Genomic DNA, 15061 nt, shown 5'->3' on the forward strand with positions numbered 1-15061 from the left:
TCGTGACAATTCTTTGTAATTGTCAACCTTTTCTGTAACATGAGCAAATAAATGATACTGTATTCACGAGACGCGTCATTTTTAAGTTGTTAATAACGTTGATATGACTCTATCAATTAAAAAAAATCTTATTCGGCCGGTTTCCGGCATCTTGCCACACAGGTTATAGGTACAATAGCAATGGTTATAATATAGTTGTTTTCCTTGTGACAAATGTTTACATTTGACATATAAAACAAATTCTGAGGTGCATAAGCACCACGCAGGTGGCGCTGCAATTTAGGTTCAAACTGATCTCCGTAAGTAAAATTCCACGTCCCCAGAAACGCCCTCGATTAAGAGAAATTGGTACATTTTAATGTCAAATATGAAATATAATGACAGGTACACCACCCCCTGCCGCGCGGAGGGCTGCGGCCCGCAGTCTGCGCCGGTCCGTCACCGTCAACGCAAGCTCCTGATAACACTCCTCGGTACGGAGTGTAACATGTCGAGCGTTTTTCGACTTAAAATACGCGAGTGATCCTTTATTAATATATTTAATACAGGTACACCAATTAGTGTATCTTGAAAAAGGCTGTCAATAATGTGAACTGATGTGAAGAATATTGACATCACATAATCAGTAATATAATCGTCTAAATTGACGATATGGCAATATTTGAAGTCAATATTTGGATATCTACTTAACACGCACCCCTATAAGGAACTGATATCCTATTCTATACTAATAAACGAGCAATATTTGTATATTTTTGTATGGAAAACGGCTCCAACTATTTGGAACCATAAACGTTCATCCACTAAGTTTTGTTACACCTTGTATTATAGGGTCTTAAGAAGGCGACAAATCCATATCTACTTGTACTTATGCAAAACGCATAATATTAATATTGCTTAGGAATCATAGGATGGAAACATTGAACTCATTGTGCAAATTACTTTTGAATTCCTAAAATCTCTAAAATAACGTTATTCCTCCAGGAATACTACTTAAAACTAGACACAAATAAATATCACCCCTTTACTCTTTCTATTTAATTTGGTAGAAACCGTAGCAGGGGCATTTCACAAAAAGGTTTACTTTGTAGAGGACATGACGTGTATGGCAGCTACCTTCATAACCTTCAGAAATCTGTATTAATTACTTTCTTTGAATTCAAAGCTGTTATCAAAAGTTATCGTACCAAAAATCGGATTCTTAGCTTTGTCAGAAGTATTAAAAAAAAATCATCTACCCGACACTTTTCTTGAATGCCCCAGCAAGACCACATCGCTCTCATAGAGCAATCATAATCATTTATATTTCTCTATCATAGTTAATAAAATACTTCATACTCTTAAATTCCCTTGCTTAGGTTTTTAGGTACATTTTTCTTGTTAGGCTAACAGATGAGCCATTTTAAACCCTTGAACGCCGTAGTAGAGTGTCTAGCCCCAATTATTTAATAAAAGAGCGAAGTATTTTCTAGAAAGCAAGTAGCAGTATAGTATACATCTGCAACCATTATAAAAGTCATTGGCGTTCGTAAGGTTTATACATTACACTTCGTCACCTTCACTTTAAAATGATGGCCACTTGTTTTATCACAAGAATATCTAAAATCCATCGAAGAATAACCACATTCCCTTCCATCCCCTTTTATAACAATTTTCTCATACGTAACACTACACTTCTCTCTTGACAAGGCGACAAGTGACAGCGATAATCTAGACATTATTATCGAGTCTGTCATGAAGGTGCTTTTTTTGCTATGTGAAACCTACAGGACGCACATATGCGGTGGAATATCTAATATAAGATCAACATCTAGTTCTTACCGTGATTAGATAAGCATGGAAAAGCACATTTGCGATTTTACTTGCCGCTTGCATTTATCACTGATGCGACACGATATCACTTTGATAGATATAACATTGATACAATATATCATGTTGAGTATTTCGGCGTTTTCATTACAAACCTATCGCGTACGTATATTTACTTGTAGGTATTAATATACTTCCCTGTTTACCACATTTTGTTATCGAATACCTACATATCCTACTTTAGAGGTGTTTCATCCAAAGAGTACTTAGTAAATCTATAATAACATTGCTTAACGTAGTGATATATACTTTCGCTTATGATCGCATATGAAGTCGTATTTTAATTAGCTGGAGTCAATTGATATATTTTTTTTATACTTAGGTATTAATACGTAAAAGCTCTCAATGGAGACACATTTGCAATCTGTCCATATTATATATACCATAATACATTGTATAAATATCAATACTGCAGTTAGTTAAAATTAAATGAAGACTTAAGCGTACAAGTACCTAGAGGCCCCATCTCCAAGGTATTAATAAGTTTAATTTAGTGATCAGAGTAGGTACCTTTACCCCTTTGTATTTGGCCCCGTTTTACTTCCTGTAAAAGACGACTTTTACAATCATACATGTCCCATAGGAATTTTACTAAATGCCCTTTGGTATAAAAACCGCTCCAACTCTCTCACACTGGTAACAATTTAAATACTAATACTGAATACAAAACCTTTGGCTACACACGTTTTAACATTTAAAAGACGTTGGTATAAAGCACACCAAAAGACAGAACACGTTAAAGGCTCGTAATAATAAACAGTAATAAGTCAGTTTGAGTATTCGAGCAACACCGCCGAGAAGGGAGTCTGCATTCGCACTATTTCCCTTCTGCCGAAGCACATGCCCAACTGGGCATACACAAAACTAACTCATCCGTAAGTACACAAAAAGAAATCTTCTTCTTCTTCTTCTTTTAAAATTATGGCTTCAGCCCAGTGGGACTATTTCGCCAGTATCAAGGTATTGAGAGGTTTACAAACGACAAAAATTGTACGGTTGTACAAGACAGTGTACGGTGATTTGTTAGCTCTTGTAAATCGATAGCTAGTCTTTACAAGAAGCACGTGGACTACCGGCCGTTGACTCCAAGATGGTGGTTAAACGCGCTTCAAAATTAATTCTCCATTCACTGCACACTACCACATTAGTTTACAGTATAATAAGCTATCGATATTACACTTTAAACAATATTAATAAGCAAAAAACAAAGTAATTAATCACGATGCTAACTATCAAGATGGCGCTCGAACCGGAAGTCCAAAAAGAAATCGAGGTGTGCAAAATTTGTCTTTGACGTGTGTCATTTTCTATGTATTTGTTTCGTCATTACAGATTGGATTTTGTATGTAGCGAGTGATAAGTGCGACTGTGTGCACGTTTCCCCCCGCAAAAAATGGCAAAACGATTTGTACGGTAAGATATCGCTTAATCTCCTCCCTTCTGACGTGTCGGAAGCCGGTGTTGCTCGAAGGTTTGAGTGATCACAAAGAGTTGTAAACAAAGAACACCCGTCAAAATAAAATTATAGGACTACTAGGTCCACTCAGATTTTTTTTAATCATGTTAATACCGACTTGTAATACCGCGTTACACGCTCGTGCAAATGGTGAGGCGAAAAGGCAAATAGCGAGCGCGAGTGTGTAAATGCGGGGTTACATTTCAGTGTTACAGCAACTAAAGTAAGGACGCTGGGCACGACGAATTTCGTACATCGACCCGCCTGTTCCTACACACTTACTATACTTGACCACCGACATCATGGGCGATAGAAATACGTACGAAATTCCTCGTGGTAAGCGTCCTTACTTTATTAGAACTTGTAGACAGTTAGCGATTGCATGTGTGACATAATTATATTAACAAATTCATATTAAAACATTTTGTCGCCCACATTTGTGCTGGAAGTTGCTAATTACTAATTTAATGCCATCGTAAATGGATATGCGATATGATGATGATTCATTTACAGTTGCGTATGTATTACTGAAGTGCCATCGGAAAGTTTACAAAATTGCGAAATTTCCAAATGGAAACATTTCAAAAAGTTCCCATATTTTTGTATGGGGATCGATATTTTCCGTTTCCATAAGGAAAGTTTCCTTAACTTCCTATGAAATTTTTTCGAAAGTTTCCGCAACTTACACAGGTTTCCTAATACAACGCGACTACGTTATTATCCCAAGTTCGCGCGAGTCGCGCGATTTTTATCAATAAAGACACCTATCTATTCGAGTTCAATATGTTTACGAGTAAAATTTGCGCGAACTTGCAAATTTCGCGTAGTCGCATTTTATTAGGTCGACCCCTCATGATGCAAATTGAAAGTGAAATTAAACGAACATGACTGTTATGTTGCATTCACAGGACTGTGGGAAACAGCAAACCTATGCGATGCACTTATGCGGTAAAACGAGATTAATGTATCTGGCCTTAATAGGTATTTGATGATTAGGTAAATATTGTCCATCGGTCAAACAAATAATAGCTCTAATTTATTGGACTTGCGTGATGATGAATTGATGATCTCTGGTAAATATCACTGAGTGTTATCTTTGAAGAAAAGTTTGACAAAATAAAATTAAATACTTTTACGATTATTGTAGACAAAAAATTAAAGATAATAAAACTTATGTAAAAATATCTAAGAAGATATGACACATAATATTAACTAAGTAGTTTGACAAACTAAATCACACTTATAAAATACTGAATCAATGAAAAAAAAACATATTCAAGACCATTTTTGACCTTAAAACACACATAGAATATCCAAAAACCGAAGGGCCATTTTGAAACAAACTCCACATTGAAAGCTAAAACGCTTCTTCGAAAGTTAGTAATACAGAACGGGAGTAATCCGAGTAATATTTGGATACAGGGTATATAGATACTATAGATTCCACTACCGAAGTCCATGGGAGCGAACACAGCTATTCGTATTACCTGAGAGAAGAACATTAATATATAAATTAATATTAGAGATTACACTGCGTCTCCTATTATTGGTGTTTGGGAGACGAAATTTGGCGTACATAGTTTGCTTTCTTCGCAGGTGAATGGTTTTCGTTATATTTACTAGTGAAAAGGGTAATGTTACGGGTGTATTTCAAACCGTTTTTTGTAGCATGTAAAAATCTCAATTTTCTCTCATAGTCATGTAGAAGGCAGCTGTCTATTCCTAATTGATTTCTTAACTAACTTTTTGATGTCTAAGATTGTTACCTAGAATTTTCATATCGTTGTCAATGTAGGTGAAATGGGAAAGAAAGTTAGCTTTAATCAAGTAATTACAATGTGTTCTTACCATGTTCAATCTACTCCCGACTCCGCGTCCTCGTTCTTGGTGCACATATGGAAGGCCACGACGGGGATTGAACCCAGGACCATGCACGAACCCATGCCGTAGAAGCACCACGAGTAGCCGCCGGTTACGTCGCGAATTAGACCTGGAAAGGTACCGATAATGTATAAGAATGGCCCTAATATAGAACCCTGAGGTACTCCTCCTACCTGCCACAGTATAAAACAGAATCCTGAGGCACTGCTACCTATGCTGCTGTATACAATCGGACCCAGAATAGAACCCTGAGGTACTCCTCCGCTAACTGTATACAATCAGTCTCAAAACGAAACCTTCAGATACTCCTATTATTAATATAGTATAGAATCAGTTCCGAACCCAAAACAGAACCTTGAGGCACTCCCCGCTGTGTCACTGTATAGAATTAGTCCCAAAATAGAACCCTGAGGTACTCTTTTCTTACGATTACATAACCTTAAAGTCCTGTGGTATCTCGAGATTTACCATTACCCTTGAGCAGCCCCATTTGGTAGGTACCTTTAATTTACAGAATCAAAAGCCTTGAAAGGGTCAGCAAAGGGCATGACACTGAAATTGATAGCGCCCCTACAACGATCGCGGTGATCGCTAAACTAGCCGAGTAGAGACTTCAATAAAAAGAGTTCCTAACACCGATGTGCAATATTTATTGCCGGTATAGGTAAGTTGTTTTTACCTGCAGTAGGTGGTACAGAGAGCGCAGCTAAACTCTGGAACATTCTGACAAGCCCGTAGGAGGAGGCGATGCGTGCCGTGCCGAACGTGTCGGCTAGCAACACGGGCACGAGCAGGAACCAGCAGCCGAGGCAGAGGCCGTATGCGCCTGCGAATGACACAAAAAAAATATTTTTATAATAACATCCCTAAATTCTTGATTTTGGCACTATTTCTAAACATGATTGAGAGAGAGAAAGAGACACAATCTAAGTAGCCAAAAAAGAAAGATCCATGCGTCAGGGAGCGACAACTTTACTTTGTTAATTCCACTGGGTCGTGGTACTCGTGGTCGTGGGTCGTTTATCTGGTTGGTCGCCGAATGAAGAGTATGAGGTTACCAGTGTTAGACACCGGATATTGTTTGCGGCAAACGACTTGTGAATGATGACGGTCCTAGTATTTGACAGCCTGATTATCTGCACTCAGCAGAGCGTTCTCACCTGATGCAACGGCCAGAGCCCACCACGAAGTTAGACTCGGCAGCGTTAGAACTGAGATTCCAGCGATCAGGATGCTGAAATGATGAGTATATTTTATTGTTATTGGTTGATTCAAGAGCGAGTACGGTTTAAAAACTTGCCTCTTCTGTTTCCAAGACTCTAATTTTATCACTATGCAAATAATTAATTAATTTTTCCTAAACTCAGTCGTACCTATGACGACGTAGTTTTTAAGTAGAAAATGTCCTTAACTTTTGGGTACAGAAAAGTCTAAATAGAACCCAAAATATTATCTAGCGTCTGGAGAAGACATAATTTATGTAATGTTTATGTAATGTAATGTTTTGTTCTGTTTGTTTTGTCCAATTGTTTATTTTGTCTAATTAATTGTAATACTAACTAGATTAAGTAATTGTATGACCTAACCCTATGGACGTCAAGTTCGAAATAAAGAATTTCAATTCAATTCAATAATTTACATACATTGCCATCAGGCCAGGTAAAACTTTACAAATCCACACATTTTGGGAGAAATCGCGGATCACACGTCGAATTTAGACAATTAAACAGAGAACATTAGTAATGGAGGCCTATGTCCTTTAGCAAACGAAGGTTCTAGAACAGGGGTCGGCAACAGGCGGCCCGCAGGCCGCATGCGGCCCGCGAACCTCTCACTTGCGGCCCGCGAGCCTCCTGGGCTATTTTGTACATAATTTTGACAAACGACAATACCTGATAAAGTCATAAATATTAACAAAGTGCGGCCCGCGTCAATTTCGTTAACTACTATGTGGCCCTTGGCTGCTAAAAGGTTGCCGACCCCTGTTCTAGAAGAATCCTACCTGAGGATGTAGGCCTTTCTTCGGCAGAAAAGCTGCAAGTCACAGAGCCAACCCAATCCTAACCGCCCGCAGAGGTCCAGAACCGCACTGATCGCCACCAGTCGACCTGCAAGATCAGTATAGCCATCATTTAACCTCATTGAGGACCAAACCAACGACTTTTGACTTAGGATGCTAAATGTCCCGTCTAAGTCAGAGAAATATTGAATGAATGAATGAATGAATATGTATTTATTGCCACAACAGCGAATACAGAATATTGATTGTATTTCACTCGTTTCGTTTATCCACCTATGGGACGGTTCTGCCAAATATCAGCTGGCGGCCCTGGACTCAGTAGAGCGCCGGGCTCATAGACTCTTTGGCGATGATCCATCTGTCAAGTCAAGGATACAGAGCCTTGAGCATCGCCGTCGAGTCGCTTGCCTATCGGTGTTCTATCGGATACATTTCGGGGAGTGCGCACAGGAACTGCACGACCTGATCCCACCTTCCCCTTTCCATCATCGGACATCCAGGCGCGGGGAGCGTATGCACCCGTTCGTGGTCCACATTCCATTCGTTCGGACGAAACGTTTTGCCTCCTCCTTTTTGGTACGGACGGCTAAGGAATGGAATGCGTTCCCGCCATCTGTATTCCCTGATCAATATGACCTCGGTCTCTTTAAAACAAGAGTGAATAGGCTGTTACTGAACCGGTGAGCTCCATCTTAGGCCCTGTCTTCACTTTCTATCAGGTGTGACTAGGGCCAATCGCCGATCAGTTTATAACAAATAAAAAAAATCTTTTTGTGAAGTGTGTCTCTTGAAAATAGCTGAGAAGCTGAATAAATAGCTCATAGCTCAAGGAAATACAATGGGTTCCGGCGACGGCAATTCCTATGTGACGTCCAGAGTTACATATCTTAATGTTACAAATTAATATGCGCTTATTCTAATACGGCACATTTTGCGAAAGATTATGGAATAACGGTTGGCAAATTTTTGGCACACAGACAGGCTGTAATTATGTAAGAGAGTAAAAAGGGGGTAGAGACAGTTTCACGCAGTTGAAGACCTGTTCGCACTTCGAATAGAAGCGCTGGTGGCCTAGCGGTACGAGAGTGCGATTTTCAATTCGGAGGTCAATTCAAACCCCGGCTCGTACCAATGAGTTTTTCGGAACTTATGTATCATACTGATAAATATCAAAGACAATTATGACTGGTAAATATCAAATATTATTTCAGTCTCTTTTCGGTGAAGGAAAACATCGTGAGGTAACCAGACTTATCCCAAAAAGGCCTAGTTTTCCCTCTGGGTTGGAAGTTTAGATGGCAGTAGCTTTCGTAAAAACTAATGCCTTCAGCATTTCTCGGGATTAGTTGCCAAGCGGACCCCAGACTTCTATGAGCCGTAGCAAAAACCCGGGATAACGCGAGGAAGAGATGAAGACTTCTTCGCAAATTCAAGTCGCAGGCCTCTGCTAGTAAAACAAAACTTACCAGCAGCGTACTTGCTGTGTCCAGCGGACACGGTGTAGGCGGGCAAGTAGTACAGCGCGTAGGGCGACCCGCATGACATGAGAGCTACCGAAGCGCACAGGAGACCGAAGCGGCAGGACTTCAGCAGCGACACGTCCAAGTATCTAGAACATTTTAACAGTACTTACCAGCAGCGGACTTGCTGTGTCCAGCGGACACGGTGTAGGCGGGCAAGTAGTACAGTGCGTAGGGCGACCCGCATGACATGAGAGCTACCGAAGCGCACAGGAGACCGAAGCGGCAGGACTTCAGCAGCGACACGTCCAAGTATCTAGAACATTTTAACAGTACTTGCCAGCAGCGGACTTGCTGTGTCCAGCGGACACGGTGTAGGCGGGCAAGTAGTACAGTGCGTAGGGCGACCCGCATGACATGAGAGCTACCGAAGCGCACAGGAGACCGAAGCGGCAGGACTTCAGCAGCGACACGTCCAAGTATCTAGAACATTTTAACAGTACTTGCCAGCAGCGGACTTGCTGTGTCCAGCGGACACGGTGTAGGCGGGCAAGTAGTACAGTGCGTAGGGCGACCCGCATGACATGAGAGCTACCGAAGCGCACAGGAGACCGAAGCGGCAGGACTTCAGCAGCGACACGTATCTAGAACATTTTAACAGTACTTACCAGCAGCGGACTTGCTGTGAACAGCGGACACGGTGTAGGCGGGCAAGTAGTACAGTTCGTAGGGCGACCCGCATGACATGAGAGCTACCGAAGCGCACAGGAGGCCGAAGCGGCAGGACTTCAGCAGCGACACGTATCTAGAACATTTTAACAGTACTTACCAGCAGCGGACTTGCTGTGTCCAGCGGACACGGTGTAGGCGGGCAAGTAGTACAGTGCGTAGGGCGACCCGCATGACATGAGAGCTACCGAAGCGCACAGGAGGCCGAAGCGGCAGGACTTCAGCAGCGACACGTATCTAGAACATTTTAACAGTACTTACCAGCAGCGGACTTGCTGTGAACAGCGGACACGGTGTAGGCGGGCAAGTAGTACAGTTCGTAGGGCGACCCGCATGACATGAGAGCTACCGAAGCGCACAGGAGGCCGAAGCGGCAGGACTTCAGCAGCGACACGTATCTAGAACATTTTAACAGTACTTACCAGCAGCGGACTTGCTGTGTCCAGCGGACACGGTGTAGGCGGGCAAGTAGTACAGTGCGTAGGGCGACCCGCATGACATGAGAGCTACCGAAGCGCACAGGAGGCCGAAGCGGCAGGACTTCAGCAGAGACACGTCCAAGTATCTAGAACATTTTAACAGTCCTTAATACATTTGCAATAACTAGTGCTAAATTCATAAAATCAAAAGATAATTAATGTCATTAACGGGTCTAACGCGTTCAAATTCCATTATTTTACCTTTTTTTCGACGTTTCAGCTAGGTTGCACTAGCTGTGGTCACGGAAGACTGATGTCCCAGCAAAATGTCAATTGAGATATTGGTAAACAACTCTATACTATCTGACATTAGTTTATATAAATGGAAAAAAGGTAAAATAATGAAATTCTTTTACCCGTTAATGACATTAATTATGGATACGAACCTATTCTGCAGGGATGAGGTTGATTGAAATTAGTACTTTTACTTAAACTGCGGTAAAATATAATTTTGTGTATGATACCATAAATGAATTCGGCATCCCCGATTTATACTAAAACGATACCAAACTTGGCCTTAATGATAAAGAAGTTGAGAGGCTTCTTTAAAAATTTACATCATAAATCATGGTGATTCCATTTCTTAAATCCATCCTTGGGTCCTAAGGACCAATCCTGCTAAAGGAAGTCTTTGGTTCACGAAACGCCGTATTTCATCTGGTACAACGGCCACTATAAGCCGATTCATAATTCGATTCTATGTCGTATTCGTCAGATTGTTGATTGTTTTTGAAGGAGAAGTAATTTTTATTTAGATGATGGAATTTTTTTCTTAACTAACTTAGCGATTTTATTCACGTATTTTTATAGCCACTCGCGCGACATGTTTCGTACGCCCACCCGTCGTGACGGCTACTCACTCAGGCACTGTTAGTGATTGAAAGTGGAGAGCTCTCCGAAACATGTCGCGCGAGTGGCAAAAAATACGTGAGTGAAACCGCTAAGTTAATATTTCTCACGATAGTTTAAATTCGATGGTGGATTTTTTTTAAAACATATATAGATACCTGGAGATCTTCTCAACACAAGTCTTCTTCTTGACGACCACCTTCTGATCCTCAGGGTCTGACTTGATGATGATGGGTTCCGGGAGCTTAGGGATCAGGCGGGGCAGCGGGGGTTTGATGTATAGGGATCTGAAATTGCAAACAAAGTAGAAATATAGTTACTGAACGTACATAATAGTTATTTACGATATAAGTGCGAAAAAGAGGAAATTCGAAACGAGTGGCGATAAATTAAAACACGGCCACAGGGAGTGTTTTAAATTGACACGAGTTGCGAATTACATATTCGCACGTGTATCGTACAATGTTTTACAGTACATATGGCATATGGTTAAATTCGATTACAAATGGCCCTTTAAACTTTCAACATATGCACGAAAAGTGCTCTTTTACGCACTAGTGCGAGAAAGTAGCACCATATGTACTGTAAAATCCATTTATCTCTTTATGTACGAGCACACTTTATTGATTGCACATAAACAAGTTTACACAAAAAAGACAAAACAAAGTAAAAGATTTTAATAAATTTTAAGTGGAAAAATTTACTGTCTTGGTTGAGACTTGAACTCGCGACATTGGATCGCTAGCCCATTGTCTACTAAGCTATCAAGACCTCACCCAAGTACAGCAAATATTACCACCATTTTCAACCAAAAGGGTACTTATTGTCGCTTGTCAGTAAGGCGCTATTTCCATATAGCTTCAATTAGAAATCAACCTTATCGACAAGTGACAATGTGGTACCTTTTGGTTGAAAACGTCACATTATGGGCCTTTAGGGAGGCACCCTAGCGACATCTACCGTAAGAGCGTACGCGACAAATTACAATTAGATTCACACAACATTGGACAAGCAATAGTGAGACTTTATAACCAATGCAATTTATTCTTCAGGATCATGATGATAGTGATGGCTTGCGCTTCGCCATCGAATCGCTTTGTGTCTCTCTATCACTCTTCCATATTAGTGTGACAGTGACAGTTGCGTTTCGTTCGCTACGTAGCGTTACGGCCCGGCCACGACATCGCGCGGCGGCGGCGGCAGCGGTCATAGGTTGGAGCGAGACACAGCGATCGGACCTTTCGTTCCCACCTATGGCCGCTGCCGCCGCCGCGCGATGTCATGGCCAGGAACCGGCCCGCTATCCCTTATCCGGGTTTTATAAGGGTATTGCATAAGGCTTAACTCACCATACCCTTTGCCAGACGAAACCCTTTCATTTTGCTTTTAAAAACCCTTATATAAAGCTAACACATTTGAGTAATCGGTAGCCCAAATACCCTTACAAAACCCTAATCATCCGCTCACCAACACCTTGCATATTGCTTATAAGGGTTAGCCTTATAAAGGGCTTCCCTTTTAGCATATAAGCGTACTAATTTAAGTCGTCTACGTTGTTGATAAAGCACACATTACTTCGAATCCGAGCGATCGTCGGCGGCGACGGCGGCGTTCTTTGATTAGGCACGTATTTTCTTTCCTTTTCATACACTAGCGTAGATATATACTAATCCTGTCTCTTTCACGCAAAGGGAAACCTTTATAAAAAGCGCTTAAAGATAAGGGTAACCCTTATTAAGGGCTAGCCTTATTTTTGGTTAGCTTTTCGGTAAGGGTTAGTCAAAGGTAAGGGTATGAATGGGCTTGCAGTTCAAAAGGGAAAGTCTTTCAATGTGTTAGCCGAGTTTAAGTGTCGCCCATTGAAAGGGTTTTATCGCGGAAAGGGTTGTCCGGTCCCTGGTCGTGGCCGGGCCGTTAGCGATTGGCATGTTGGCTACACGGCCATGTACCTGCTAAGCTTGCGTCGCTTGTAGACGCAGGTGCTGTCTGTGGAGAGGTCCTCGACGGAGTGCAGGATGGAGGATGAGCGAGTGGGTCGTAGCCGGAGACGCGCCACTTCCCGCGGGAGACCTGGTGGAAATAGTTACGAGATGTTATTCACATCTCATAAAGCAACAATGTTCTCATACGCCAACTGCCATACTGCCATGGTGTCATAGTAGACACAAAAATTTGTAGTATATTTGGTAGTAGACTGTAGTGTAGCATGCATTTTCGTATTTAGCTGATAGTAGTGTATTCTTTAGCGCCTAAGCAATAAAAAACTGGCAAACTAGGAAAAGTGCCATCCTGCGAGACATGCATAGCCTAGTGCAGGTGTCACGGGCAATTTCTATATCTTGCAACAACATCTAGCAGTGTGTAGACTAAGTTTACTTAACCTTGTTTAAATCATAAGATTCACTGTATCAATAAACTATTTTGTTTTTTTTTTTGAACTGCGTTTGGGGGCGTTGGGGTTCGTGAATCCCAAAATTAAAACCGAGCTAAATACAAGCCGCATAATTAGATATTGGGTACCCACAACCAAGCCACTCTTAAGGGGAAAGGACCACCACGCACTAGCGTCTCCCGAGCGTTGCCGTCTAGTCAACTCTATGACGCTCTGACGTCAGAATCAGTAAAAAGCAGAATGTGTATAAGATGCCTCCAGATACGTATTTCAGGATTTTTAGGGTTCCGTACCCAAAGGGCAAAAACGGGACCCTATTACTAAGACTCCGCTGTCCGTCTGTCCGTCTGTCCGTCTGTGAACCGTGATAGCTAGACAGTTGAAATTTTCACAGATGATGTATTTCTGTTGCCGCTATAACAACAAATACTAAGAAGTACGGAACCCTCGGTGGGCGAGTCCGAATCACACTTGGCCGGTTTTTTATAGTAAATTACCCCCAACTCTTTAAATTAGGGGATGGGAGAGTGTCATAAGCAACTTACAAAAAGAAATGAAATACCACCAAAAACATTTTCATGTAAAATGTTGCCAAGCTTCTAACTCTACAAGCCCTAACTTCACAAACTACGCCTTAGGCAAATTATGTGGCTTGGCCGTTTACTGCAAGAACCGCTTCAAGGACTATTCATCATTGTTAAAAACCGGCCAAGTGCGAGTCGGACTCGCGCACGAAGGGTTCCGTACCATTACGGAAAAAAACAGCAAAAAAATCACGTTTGTTGTATGGGAGCCCCATTTAAATATTTATATTATTCTGTTTTTAGTATTTGTTGTTATAGCGGCAACAGAAATACATCATACATCATTTGTGAAAATTTCAACTGTCTAGCTATCACAGTTCATGAGATACAGCCTGGTGACAGACAGACAGACGGACAGACGGACAGCGGAGTCTTAGTAATAGGGTCCCGTTTTTACCCTTTGGGTACGGAACCCTAAAAATAATGAATAAATTTTCCACCTTACGTCCATGTGACGGTAGCGAAACGGCCAAGCCACAAAATTTTACTAAGGTGTAGTTTGTGAAGTTAGGGCTTGTATTGTAGAGTTAGAAGCTTGGCTCCACAAGAGATCTGATAACTTTTTGACAGTGCGAGCCTTATGGTTTCGTCTTGATCATTTTACAACAACTTTGCCCCCTTGTGAAACAAATAACTATTATAATATTAACGGACCTGTATTCATACATACGAACTGACTGACGCCATTTTCCGACGCCGACAAAAAACGCTAGTGTGGGGTGGCCCTTACAGGGAAAGACGTCTCAACATAAGTATCTAATGTGACTTACCGACAACGCCCAACACATCCATTCCTTCAGAATCTTCAGAATCGGACATTTGCAGATTGTTTTGACGGGTCACCTGTAACGATGGAGGTAAAATAATAATAATAAATAATAAATTTATTTATTTCAAGTAACATGACTCATAAAATTTGTTAGTATACAATATTAATTCTTATCCCTAATGTTAGTACAAGTTAAACAAAATATGGGTTGCAAGAAACATGCATCTCACAGCAGTGCCTCAAGTATGGACAGTCAAACCTGTCCGCAATAGAGCGCATGATGGGGTTAATAATAATGAATATCGTCAGCTGTATACAAGAAGCCAAAAAACTGTAGTGCTTTTCTGACATTTCCTTCTCCAAGGGACCCCTTTGCCTTTGCTAATATTAGTGTTTCGTGCTCAAGTGAAAAACCTATTATTAAAAAAGACTATGTATAAGATAAATTAATTCAATGAAATGTAAATGTTACAAATTATGTCATGCATGCACCTTAGTTCAATAATTTCCTGACTAGTCGCACTTGTTAATAGTACAGATATTGAGTACATGATGTATATTTTAAATGTATCT

At 41.1% G+C, this 15061-nt stretch overlaps 1 protein-coding gene across 1 annotated transcript in view; it reads right to left on the reverse strand.

Annotated features, from left to right (window-relative positions):
* Positions 1–3130: 3130 nt before the first annotated feature.
* Positions 3131–15061, reverse strand: part of LOC134753341 (monocarboxylate transporter 12) — a 38166-nt gene continuing 26235 nt past the window's right edge. Inside the window, exons 11-19 of the mRNA XM_063689213.1 lie at positions 14490–14562; positions 12693–12813; positions 10902–11030; positions 9838–9980; positions 7209–7314; positions 6367–6440; positions 5886–6032; positions 5174–5315; positions 3131–4812 (exon numbers count right to left, since the gene is read on the reverse strand). Of these exons, the coding sequence (XP_063545283.1) occupies positions 5179–5315; positions 5886–6032; positions 6367–6440; positions 7209–7314; positions 9838–9980; positions 10902–11030; positions 12693–12813; positions 14490–14562 (930 nt within the window). The 3' untranslated portion in view covers positions 3131–4812; positions 5174–5178. The remainder of the gene's footprint in view (positions 4813–5173; positions 5316–5885; positions 6033–6366; positions 6441–7208; positions 7315–9837; positions 9981–10901; positions 11031–12692; positions 12814–14489; positions 14563–15061) is intronic.

The sequence above is a fragment of the Cydia strobilella genome, chromosome 26 (assembly GCF_947568885.1).
Source record: "Cydia strobilella chromosome 26, ilCydStro3.1, whole genome shotgun sequence".
NCBI lineage: Eukaryota > Metazoa > Arthropoda > Insecta > Lepidoptera > Tortricidae > Cydia > Cydia strobilella.